Source organism: Copadichromis virginalis, linkage group LG4 (assembly GCF_057382275.1).
Source record: "Copadichromis virginalis isolate Kocher_CV1m ecotype Utaka linkage group LG4, C_Virginalis_male_GT1.1, whole genome shotgun sequence".
NCBI lineage: Eukaryota > Metazoa > Chordata > Actinopteri > Cichliformes > Cichlidae > Copadichromis > Copadichromis virginalis.
The window spans coordinates 18,507,531-18,520,433 of NC_140621.1; the positions used below are offsets into that span (position 1 = coordinate 18,507,531).

Below are 12,903 nucleotides of genomic sequence, written 5' to 3' on the forward strand. Positions count from 1 at the left end.
TTGATTCAGGTGTGTTAACCCAGGGTGCGATCTAAAACCTGCAGGACACCGGCACTCGAGGCCTGGAGTTGCCTACCCCTGATATAACTAAACTTAGCAAACACTGACTAACAAAATATAGCTTCTGATGGATTTAATGCAACGGGCACTGAAACAGCCTGTTTTGGAAAACTACAGCTTATCCAGGCATTATAAAAGTAAATTATGTGTCAAAAATGAAATACACATTTTTGGGGCAAATCAGGCCTATTTTAACTTGTTAAAGTTGCTTACACTAACTTGCTTTTACTTGCATGCCATCAAAGAGATTGAGATCCCCAAGGCCTCATACATGTAGGGCTGTCTGAGTCCTAGGGACTTTATATCTAGCCCTGTGTGAGTTAGAATAATCCTTTAATTGTCCCACAAGGGGAAATTTGGTTGTAACAGCAGCCAGAAAGACACATATACAAACAAACAGTACACAGGACAGAAACATACACAATTTTTCTTACATATTTACATATGGACAATGGTTACTATAAACAGAGTACTGTAAAAGTATATTGGTTAAAGTATAATCACTGTGCTGAGAAGTGCAATGATGTCACAAACAGGAGGACTTTCTGTGCGTGGGAAAAAATAAGAAGTAAACGTGGCACCTCTGGACTCACGTCAAGAGTGATCGCAGCAGGAGTGGAGAGAGGAAGTATAAAGTTGATAAAAAGTGATGTTCCGTGTAATTAAAAAATAAAAGTGTGGGTTCTCTGGACCTCACCATGAGAAGCTGGCTTATCTAAAAGAAAAGTTTCGCAGATTTTAAAATGAGGAGTACAGGAGGATTAACCATGACCAAGCAACTGCGATCTTAAAATTAGATTTACAATTCTCTCTTTTCTCTGCTCATTTTGCTGTGTTGGATTGAAGCCCTGAGGAAGTTGGTGGACTATACTGAGTCACTGCTTCCATATTTGGACTCTGTCAAGTCCGGCTGGGAGAGAATTGCATTATTGGCAAGGGTGTACTTCCTCTTCTCTGTTCCACTCCTCTCAAGAGTGGTAGAAACCCTCATTCAGCAAAGAGTTGATTAGTTAGGTAATAATAATGATTTAAGTGATTTAACTATGATTCATATTATGTGACTGAGCTTCTAAATTGCTTAAATAAAAGCTCCTATCTGCAGTTAAAGTCTAAACTTGTGGACACTCCCTTCTTGAGTCTTTGTTTAGCAGTAAAGGCAAAACTTGTGTATGAGTATTACAGATTTTAATGGTTTTTACAGGTTGTTCTAGTCCATAAAACAGATTCCTGGGGCCTGTTTTCCTGGCTTTGAAAGTACATTTTAACGAGAGCAGCGATCATAAGGAGCAGAGGCGTGGCTGCTGATTGGACTATTAGAGTTGTTAGTTAGTTGCATCAGCAGAGGATACTGAGGTTGGCATCCAGACGCACGCAGAGCTAAGCGTGTCTCAGTCTAAGTAAGTTTCTGCATAGCCTATTATTCATAAGACCAGAAATTCTGACCCTTTAAAAAGAGACTTCCTGTACATGGGTAACTGGGCTCTAACAATACCACACACAGACACACTGTTAAATCTTAGTACCAAAGAAAGTAAGTTCAGTCAGCATCAAGGTTTATAAGAACAAAAGATTTTAAGCTCATTTTGTGAAGGGAACAAATACAGAAGAGAAGACAGAAAATAAAGACTTAAGAGGATAGAGCAACACAACTAAAGGAACATAAGCTGACGGCTTAAGATATTAGAAGAAGGGAAAGGCTGGGAAAGACTTTTAAAATTGCATTACAGTGATTAAAACACACATACATTACATACCCCCCACCAACATATGCATAGTGTGTGAGCTCATTTTTATTCATCACATGCATGAAGTAATTATATTAATGTGTGAAGATGGTTTGTCCTCTTACTGTATGTGCACGCTGTCTGGCAAAGCAGGTGAAACCAGCAGTGCGAAGCACCCCGCAGGGCGAAAAACTGGCTTTTTAAAATGAGAAGAAACAGGAAACAATATAGAGGGAGACTGAGGTTAAATAGCGTGCTGCCAGGCGGCACTGGAAACACATTACTATCTTTACTTGCAAAACAGTAATTTACCGTCGTAATTATATTGGCACTGTTTTGAAGTTGTTTTTTTAGATACTGTTGGGTGAGTCATCATTTTCAATATATATATAAAAAAGGTGTCATGTGCCTTGGCAGACTCAGGCAATAATAAACATATTCACTCTGTCATACATCTTAAGACTCATACAGTCAAACTGCAACAGTAGCTCAGCTGGAAAAATGTATTTTTATCTTCATTTTCATTGATAAATTACCCCAGCGGAACGATGCCTTCACTTCTGATGTGTTGCATATATGCAGTGAATGAGTCAGCTGCTGTTAGTGAGTCAGTAACCTGTGAAAAAAAATGTTTATGTGATTATTTATTTCCTAGTTTTTATGCATACCTTGCTGAATAATGGTAAACATGCATACTGTATTACGTTATGTGTTCACAGAAAAGTGAAAATAGTGCAGGACTGTGTTACAGTGTAATTTCAAGATGACAGGCTGAGACTGACAATACCTTTCCAATAATCATACTGAATAATGCAAATGATTCAGCAATAAGGAACAACTGCAATGAAGTTACTATTTCTTTGTGGTGTTTAAGGGTTCTTTAAACACAATACTTTTGAGAAACTGATGCGTGTCGTATATTTGTTTCTTCTTTTCCTTTTTTTAAAATGTCCTTAATATCGGAAGCCCTGTTTGAAACATCCATTAAGGCCTAAATGTGTATAGGTGTGTATTTCTCCTCAGCTGCAATGCTCCTTAACCCCAGTCTTGTTAATACGTGGTTCGAGAGGATTAGCATCATGGTGATCCTGCTCAACTGTGTGACACTGGGCATGTACCAGCCCTGTGAGAACATCGATTGCACCTCGGACCGCTGCCAGATACTACAGGTAAGCTGGCCTGCTGTGTTTATGTGTGCACATGTGTGTGCACTGAGGATGAGATGGAACTAAATTTTCAATTATTTGCCACAAATTCAAAGCAGCTCATGTATCGCTTCCTATTGCTATTCATCAAGCTGTGATTCATGCACACTACAGTTTTTTTTTTGTTGGTTTTTTTCCCTTCTGTAATGTTTATATTTTCTCCTACTCTCTGAGCAGGGAAATGGGATTCAGTTTGTTTAAAAATAGTGCTGTGGAGCCACATGTGAATTTGTCAGTTCAAGAATTGAAGAATACATATGGGAAGAAAAGTGCCAGCTGTTTGAATTGTACATGCTCAAGTAGGGAAATTAGCTTAGTTTGGAAAAATATGGTGTTGATCAGAATTATTAAGCAGAAAATACACAAAAACAGCAAAAGAATTGATCCACAATAATATTACTACACTCTAATAAACAGTGCACACTAAAAGAAATAACAGGTGGCAAAAGAAACCGAGTTTTGATGCAGTAGAATGTGAAAGTGAAATGCTTGTTGAAGCTGTCCTAGAGAATAATAATAATAATAATACATTTTATTTATAGGCACCTTTAAGAAAAATGGACTAAGACAGAAATAGATATTTCACTGGTACCAAAGGAAAAACCTCTAAAATTGCTTTTTTAGTGATGGCTTATTATGGGATAAATCATCTAACCCATGAATAGACACGTTTGTCAATGTAAGGCTGTGTTAGTGTTGCTTTGCTGTTTGGACACTGAGCTGATCCTGTTTAGACTCTACACTCTCTTATAGGAACATTAGACTTTGGCTCTTCTCCTTATAACATAGCCCAGCAGTGTTTTATATTTTGTTAAGCAGTGTTGATGTTATTGTGTTGTACTGTAGATCAAACCCATTGTCTCCATATGAAGATATAGTTTGAAAAGTATGTAACACCTCTGTAACAAAGTAACAATTTCCTGTTCACAGAGAAATAAGCTTAGTTTTTATACTTATGAGCGTTGAAGCTCAGGTCGAGCAGTTTGGAGCCAATTTTAGAGAGGCAAGGCTGAGATGGGTTGGATGTGCAGAGGTGGGATAGCTGATATATCAGAAAAAGGATGTTGGATATGGAGCTGACAGGCAGGAGGAAAAGGGAAAGACCAAAGAAAAGATTAATGGACAGTGTGACAGAGGAGTGAGATGGAGGTAGATGATCCAAACATGGAAAGGGTAAGAAGTGATTGGCTGTTTGTGCTGACGTAAAAGAAAAAAAAAGAGAGAGAGAGAGCGAGAGAGAAAAAGAACAACATTAATATTTGTTTGATTTCTGATTTCTTTTGTTCTTGGAAAATAAAATTCAGTCTCTGTTAGAAAGAATGCTAAAGTGTTTTCTTTCCTTTGTGCCATCCTTCTTTTTGCATCCACACCAATATTATCTAAAGAGCCATCATGTGGTTCTGTGGCCAGGCTGTTAAACTGATTACTGTGTCACAGCATGGCCTCTCCCTCGAATAGGGAGGATTAGTTTTTATCTGGAAAGTTGCCACTTTGACACCAAAGGTGAGAAGTGAGGATCCTTCTGACAACTTTGTCATTGGGAGTATGGTTTAAGTGAGAAACATTGTTCTATATTGACTTATTTATAAGCTGACTACAGAAGGTCACGAGTAGGCCCCATAACTGATAAAAATACAGTGCAGTGCTTGTTATTAGGCAAAATCAGATTTTTTGCTCACTCTGGGAGCTGTGCTAGATCATCATTAACAAATAAGTTACTCGCAGGTTGACGTCAGATCGCAGATTCAGTACTGTGTGCTTTTCAAATAGGTTCCCATTGTTTTTGTAAGCCATGTTGCGCTGTGTGATGTGTTACTGATGAGTGATGGGTGATTTGCCAGCTGGCTGAAGACTCACTGTGTTCCTCTGGGATTGTAACTGCTTTGCACTGAAGTAAATTTGGCAGGCTCAATTTCAGGTGCGACAAGGACAACCTGATTCTGCCTCGTGTGCTTTCGCTTGTCGATTTTTTAATGGCCATTGACACTGAAAATCTTTCTACAGTAACCTGCACATGAGCTTTCTGTCACTTGTTTGTGTGTCCTTGTGTTTTGGCTCGTTGTTTCGCCATATCTCACTTGCCTACAGCACATTAGGGTGGATTATAACATCAAATAAAGCCCTCCAGACCAAACTGTAATAGGTTTATTTATCTCATCGGATTTTCCCTTCATTGTGCAGAGATTTAAAATAAATATTTATTTAGTATTGTTTTGAGGCTGTGCAACACATCTTTCTGCTTCGCTCTCCTCTTTTCCTGTTCTCATCCTCCACCCTGATGTCATCTTTACCCCTCCCTATGTTCCCATTCCCCCTTCCTACAAACTCCTTCTCTCTCTCTGCATCTTTTGTCTCTCTAACAAGCATATTTTCTCCCCAGGTAGTGTGAGGGGTCCTATTCTGGTGGTTGCTAATGGTAACAGGAGGGATTTTGCTGACAGGGCTTAGATAGTTAAGAGTGGCCCTCACATACTTCTCTGAGTCTCTGAGAATACAGCGAGCCTGCCTCACTTCCTGGAGGAAAAATAAAAGAGGGACACAAACAGTAAAAAATCGATTTGGACATCTGTAGGGGTTAAATTGTGATATATAATAAGAAAATGTCCTTGACCTCAGAGGTTGAAGGGCTTGGTATAACGTGGTCTGGAGTCAATATCCAATAATAATTGTGAGGTATGAAAAGATATCAGATCTCAAACACCATGCCCCTGTAATTAGTCATTCTAAAATGAATTAGAATTAGAATGATGTGTGTCTCCAAGTTCGGTATGGTGGCATACTGAAGTGCAATACAACGAGATGATTTGTCTGGTTAAAGGTGAATACAACAATGTTTTATTTATGTTTTGTTTTAACTTCATCTTTCCAAAGTGAGCTAGGAGATGGTAGACAGTTGACCAAACAACTGTGCACCAAATGAGTAAAACTTAAAAATGAGATGTTTTGATTATATGTTTTCTCTCTCCCGTAGTATGTGTTCTGTCCTCTCTCCCTGTGTGCTTCTTTTTCTTGGTAGTGTGAGGACTGGGTGACCTTGTTTATGTGTCTGATAGGCAGTGTTGGTCAAGTTACTTGAAAAAAGTAATCAGTAACTAATTACTGATTACTTCCCCAAAAAAGTAATCCCGTTACTTTACTGATTACTTATTTTCAAAAGTAATTAGTTACTTAGTTACTTTTTAAAACATGATTTATCCCCTAAATAGGTAATAAAGCAATAGATCCTTCAGCCCAATTCTACGTTTTCTGCATAATCCCTCATATAAAATGTAATCAAATGAAAAAGTCTCTTTTTGGGGGGGGGGGCGCCTGTCCCGTTTGGTTCTTTTGCCATCAGAATTATTGTCTGAAGGCAAAGACAGAAGCCCAACGGAATTACTTTACCAAGTGGACCATCCCTGCCTTGCCGTATTGGTCCATTTGATTGACCTTTGCTGTTATTATTTATGTATTTATTTTATTTTCAGTTGTTACAGACAGGACAGACATGACCGGGGGGAGGGAGGGAAACAAAGACAGCGGGGAAGAGGAATAGCGATGAAGGGAAAAGAAAAGGGGGGGGGGGGGGGGGGGGCAAAAAAATTACATATTTTTATATATATCACCTGGATCACCTGTTGAGAGAAAAAAAGAGAGAAAACAAGCAAACAAAAACAGCAATATCATAAACACAACACCATCGCGATACTGTGTATATAGCAGTAAATATTAAATATTGAATATTATTTTATAATATTATAAAAAGTCTCTTTTTAAAACTTGTTTTATTAGTTTTAATCTTTTAACTTTATGCATCAAGCAAACATTAAATGATATGCAATATTCTCTGACTGGAAGAAATTTGTTTAACATTTAAACCTATTTTCTGCACATTCCAGCACATAAAATAAAATAGTTTTTTGTGTTTACACTCACTCTTTCAAATAGATGCACGTAAAACACAGCAGAAAATAAATAAAATCAAAGACTCAGCGGTCCTGTTGCTCTATTTTCACCTGTATAGCAGGAGTGGTGCAGGTGTGCCGCAGCGGTCAGTGGAAGGATACGGCAGTTTCTCTGTGAATTTCACATTCCAGCCAGCGTATTTGGTGCTTGCTCGGACGTTTAGGGGCTTTATCGCTGTAAAAAGACGTTTTCTTCCCACGCAGTGAGCAGCGGACGCTAATGTTTTTGTCACTTTTTACGGAATCAAACTCAAAATAAGGTCAGTACTTCCACGCTTTAAACGCCGCACGCTCATACTCTCTCCCGCACTCGTTATATTATCCATTTTTGATCTGCACACAGATGTTGCCACGAACATCGCACTCGCTTGCGTCATTGTCATGAGACACTCTCGCAAAAAAATATATTTAAATAAATCATGGTTTTAGTAACCCAGTAACAACGTGCTTACGGGAAAGTAACACTAATCTAATTACCGTTTTTGCAGTAGTAATCCCTTACTTTACTCATTACGTGAAAAAAGTAATCGGATTACGCGTTACTGCCCATCTCTGCCGATAGGTGAGATTAGAGTCAAATAGCAAGCCCAGGATTCTGGTAGCTGATTTCATATTGACAGGCCAAGGACAAAGGAAGTATTTGATGCTTGGATGCAGCATGTCCAAAGCAATAACTGAAATCTCAGTTTCTGAGTTTGTTTGTTTTTTTCAATTGCACACATGTATTACACACATGTTTGAAAATGAGGATTTTACAGGGAGATAAAGTTGTGTATTATTAGCATAGCAGTGAAAAGAAATATTATTTATACATGAAATGTTGATAAGGCCCAAAGGTACCATATTTAATTAAAGTAGGAAAGGTCCCAGTATAGACCTATAAGTAGGTCATTAACAAGACTATAGAACTTGCCTGCATGCTGAGGTTTCAATTCAGCCATTTGATACATGTTACAGCACCTCATTGGTGAATGAACATGGTGCGATAAAAGTACTTTTAGAAGTTTTTCTAAACACTTACATTTACTTACATTTATTTAAATGTACTTGAGTAGAGTTAGGGGTTGCCACCTCAGCATGCAATCAAGTTCTATAGAGTTTTGCCATTATTCAGGTGTGTTGCAGGAGGGATACATTTAAAAGTTTCAGGACATCGGTCATGGAGGATTGGAATTTGACACCCCTGGTCTACAGCATCAAATGTTGCACCTAAATCAAGTAGCACAAGAACAGAATATCCATCAGCATCAGCAGTCATAAGACATAAGTTTGTCACCTTAATAAGCACAATGTCAGGACTTCAAAATGTTCTGATGTAATCCTTCAAGAAGTTTTAGCCAGACAGTCTTCTCTAAAAGTTTTCGTATAAAAGGTAACTCTGACACTGAGCTGTACTTGTCATCAGAAAGAGTGAGGCCAGATTTGTTTGATGAGTGGTTGCACACAGGCCTATTTAAATATATTGGGATACAGCCAGAGGACAGAGAACTGTTAATTACTGAAAGCAACCAAGGGGCAGTGATATCCAAAACTTCACACAGACATTTTGGAGGTATCATTTCTGCTTGATGAGTGTTTCAGTTGTGACACAGTACTTAAAAGCTCATCCAAAGAGACTGGCATAGAAGAAGATAAAATTATGACTAAGTTACTGGACATCAATAAAAGAATCAGAAGCTACTGTTTTGGATTTGATGCCAATTTTCTTCCTGTAAAAAACTCAGAAACTGGAGAAATTTGTCATTTCCTATCATAATCCAATTTAAATTTACAGGATTTAAAAAGGCAGTCTCTCAGGCTTGTGCTTATTAGTACTGAAGTAGAGAAATAAGTGCACTTTGCAGTCTTAACCCATTCATTGAAATCAACCATTAAATCATTCAATTCTTTCATTTCATTTCTTGATAATGTACCTGAAGATTTGTCTTCTTCCATCGCCTTTCTGCCCTCCAACATTTTTTTTTTTTTGAGGGAGACCTGCCCAAGAAGGCATGCCATTGAAAAATTATAAATTATAAAACCAGATATAACATATTCTGAATAGTAATTGCACTCTTTGGTTACAGGAGCCTTCATAAAAGCTTTGAACTCTCCTGGAGAGACTAAAGCATTCAGCTTTAATGTGCACTGAAGGTTATTCCATGACCAACGTGCAAAATACCAACCTCTGAAACAAAATCCAGGGATCCCCACAAAGGCGCCATCTAAACAAGTGCAAATCATACAAGCTGTTTGAAGGTGTTGGCTGTTTACACAGATAACAAGAACATTTACCCACTATTGGTTTGTACATAAAAATATACCAGTGCATTTGCCTCCTAAGGCTTGATAAAGCCAAGAATCCAGATTATAAAGTGCAAAGTAAAGTGAAGTGTACTGGACAACTAATTTGATATGAAATGTGAAGCACTGTGATAGAGTAAAGATAAAAAAGTGTAAATGTTATTTAGAAAGCACTAAGAAAATGTGCTAGCGTGAGTGGGTGAATGCACAAGTTGTGTAAAGCTTTGAGTGCTCAGAAGAGTAGAAAAGCGCTATATAAGAACCAGTCCATTTACCATTACACACATGTATAAATACAGGGTAAGGAAATAGAGTTTGCATCTAATCAGAAGTATAAGAGGAGTAAGTGCAAAAAGAGCAGATTATATACAGATGAGTTAAGTAGAGAGCAAATATACAGATGCACTATTGTATACATATGTACAGATATAGAGATGATCTGTATAGCATACATATGTTCTATATTGCTATACAGACAGGCAGATATACAGATGTACTATGAACAAATATACACAGATGTGCTACATATATGCAGATGTACCGGTGTGTGGTAAACAGATCTACAGAGTCTTATGAATATATCTGCAGTAGTGGAAGTGTAGTGCTCTGAACATCTATAATAGTGAACAGTGTACGCACTATAACAGAGACTATGCTATGTCAGTGTCCTAAAACTATGGCAGTAACCAATGTCAGCATATGGTAAATGTTGAGAATGAATGACAGTCATGATCATGGTCATTGGGAGGGATAGGAGGAGTGTAGAAGGATTAAGTGAGTGTGGATGGAAGGGTTCAACGGGGGACTGAGTTCAGTAGGGTGACAGCTGTGGAGAAGAAGCTGTTCCTAAACCTGATGGTTTTAGTCAGTAGGGTCCTGTAGCGTCTTCTGGAGGGGAGGAGCTGGAACAGTTTATTGGCAGGATGAGAGGGGTCCCTGATAAAGACGTGTGCTCAGCGTAGACATCTTTTCTTGTGGACACCCTCAATGGCAGGAAGTGGAGTCCCTGTGATGCAATGGGCAGTTTTCACCACCCACTGCAGTGCTTTGTGGTCAGCAACAGAGCAATTATGACACAGTAGGTCAGGATGCTCTCTATCACATAGTAGTAGAACTTACCCAGTATGTCAGTAGACATGAGGTTCTTCTTGAGTGTCCTAAAGAAAAAGAGGCGCAGATGTGCCTTCTTCACCAGGCTGGAGGCGCAGATGTGCCTTCTTCACCAGGCTGGAGGTCTTAGTTGACCAGGACAGATTCTCAGAGAGGTGGGTCCCCAAGAACTTGAAGCTGGAGACTCGTTCAACAGCTGTGCCATTTATGTAGATGGAGGCATGGGTGTCTCTTTTCTCTCTCCTGAAGTCCACAATGAGCTAATGAAACAGGGTCTAAAACTGAGCCTTAGAGGACTCCTTTACAAACTAGACTTACATCCAGCTGTATAAACTAAAATGTAGCTCCTAATCCACCCTGTTGCCTAAACTAGTATCACTGATTGACCATAAAGAAACTGGCCAACAGATTCAAATGAACAAGGCAGCACAATCTTGCATCCTGTCTGAACCATTAAGAGCATAATTTGTTGCCAAAATAGATGTAGTTTTGCTTCTATGTACAAATCTAAAGCCAGACTGAGTTTGAAAATAGTTGTCTGGCAGATATTGCTTCAGTTAAGAGTTTGTTTCATATTCTAAACTCAAACTTGGCGATTGGATGTAGGGTGATAATCTTGAAAAAAACATATGCCCCTGTAAATAATATGAATAAACACGACCGGGTTAGGCAGGTAAAAAAAATGTAAAAACTAGTGCTGTCAGCGTAAATCTCGTTAAAATGACGTTAACGCCATAACCGTATTAACGCGGCAAACCTCCATTAGCGAGTTAACGAGGATCACCCCGTGCGATGTGCTGAACGGCGCTAACGCGTTAACGAGCTAACCGTGCTAATGCGTTGACACTGTGCAGCCTTCGCATGGGGGAGCTGCGTTAACTCGCTAACGGAGGTTTGCCGCATTAATGCGGTTATGGTGTTAACGTAATTTAAAAAAGATTAACGCTGACAGCACCAATAAAAACTCTTTATAACTGTTTAATAGATATTTCCTCTTAAGTACCACAAGTCAAAGGACTCCCACTCAGGAGCTGCAGTCAGTGTTACAAATCAAATCCAAAAACTCCAGTCTGCATTTGCAATTATTTCTCATGAAAAAAGTTATTTTCTTTTCATCTATTGATTTGGATGGTTCATGGATTTCGATTCATTATATCTTCAACTCTGCACCTGTTATAGTTTTTAGTAGCGCTTCAGATGTTCAGAAAACACACGTACGCTTTATAAATCACTGTGTCTGGTATTCCCTTTCCTGCCCTATTTTGTTAAGTGAGTATTTGTCCCTGTGGTGCCTTTGGTTTTATACACTGATTAATTTTGTCAGTCACAAGTAGAGTAAGCCACACACACAACATAATTTTATTTTTAAATGGTCCAACATCACAATCCTTACGACCTACTTACCATGTCCTTTCCTCTTGCCAAATAAGTGGTACAATGACAGCATATAAAGTGGCTTCCACACCAGCTCCTATTTCAAATCATGAAAGGGCCCATCACAAGACAGCCTCAACCTCTATACAAATCATGTTGATGATGAAACCTGATAGGTTGACTGAAGAGGAAGCTGGCGGTAGTGACAAATAACGATGATGAATTCATTCCCCTTTCACTCAAAGCAGAGCACGACAGGGATTCAACTGGTGCAGCCAATGTCGGATTACATATGAAGCGTGCAGGCTGCATTATTTATCAAAACATCATTTAAACAGCATGTGAGCCTGATTTTCTCATCTTTCCCATTGAAAGCTGCCAGCTCTGTATACTAGCTGTATATGAGCTGGTGTGTGTATTTTTCTGTATGCGTTTGAATGAGCAGCGATGGAACACACATGTTGGTTTCCGATGCATTACAAGGCAAAGTCGTGCCTGTATATTTACACACAAAACCATCCATGCATACCCAAAAGCAGAGATCTATACATTTGCAGTGCATAAATTTGTACCAGCTCACCTCTGTCCCTGCTTTTAGAGATTTTGATCTTTGAAAATAACAAACAATACAGACAGTGCCCAACCAGAGAATAGATTACTGTTTCTGAATCCAATCTCTTGACTCTTGCTATTTCTAGATGGAGACAAAAACAACATCCCAGGCTTCTGCCAGTGGTGCAGCATGAATAAATCCTCAAAATTTCACACACCATTTGTCTCATTCTATTTGGTCTATAGCTGCAAACACCATCTTGCAATTGTTCATCATTACTGAGTGGAAAAGAATGTTGTTTCTACCACTGAATCCATTTTATGTCTTATGTTACTTAGGGAAGGTAATAACCTTAGAGTTTATTTTGGTAAACTGTCCTGTTATTTCTATATAAAATGTCTTGGTTGTTGAAAGTCATCAGGTACTGTATCTGTAATGTATCTTTACACCATTTATTATTCTATTTGTCTGCTCATTGCTCTCATATTCAGTGACTACAAAGTTGACTACAGAATTTTTGTGTCTTTCCTGAGATTTTGAACTTAGTCAAATTATATTCAATGTTTTTTAATTAGCAGGCATGACTTCATTTGAATTTCTTGGTCTTGGTCCTGTAATCTCCATGTGAAGATGTAGCAGCTTGAGTTATA

At 38.6% G+C, this 12,903-nt stretch overlaps 1 protein-coding gene across 4 annotated transcripts in view; it reads left to right on the forward strand.

Annotated features, from left to right (window-relative positions):
- Window positions 1–2,846: 2,846 nt before the first annotated feature.
- The window catches only part of LOC146711209 (voltage-dependent T-type calcium channel subunit alpha-1I-like), a 105,278-nt gene continuing 95,221 nt past the window's right edge, over window positions 2,847–12,903 (forward strand). For all 4 annotated transcript variants that reach the window (XM_085453955.1, XM_085453956.1, XM_085453957.1 and 1 more), the window contains exon 1: window positions 2,847–2,953. In XM_085453955.1, coding sequence (XP_085310081.1) covers window positions 2,864–2,953 — 90 coding nt within the window. In that variant the 5' untranslated portion in view covers window positions 2,847–2,863. The remainder of the gene's footprint in view (window positions 2,954–12,903) is intronic.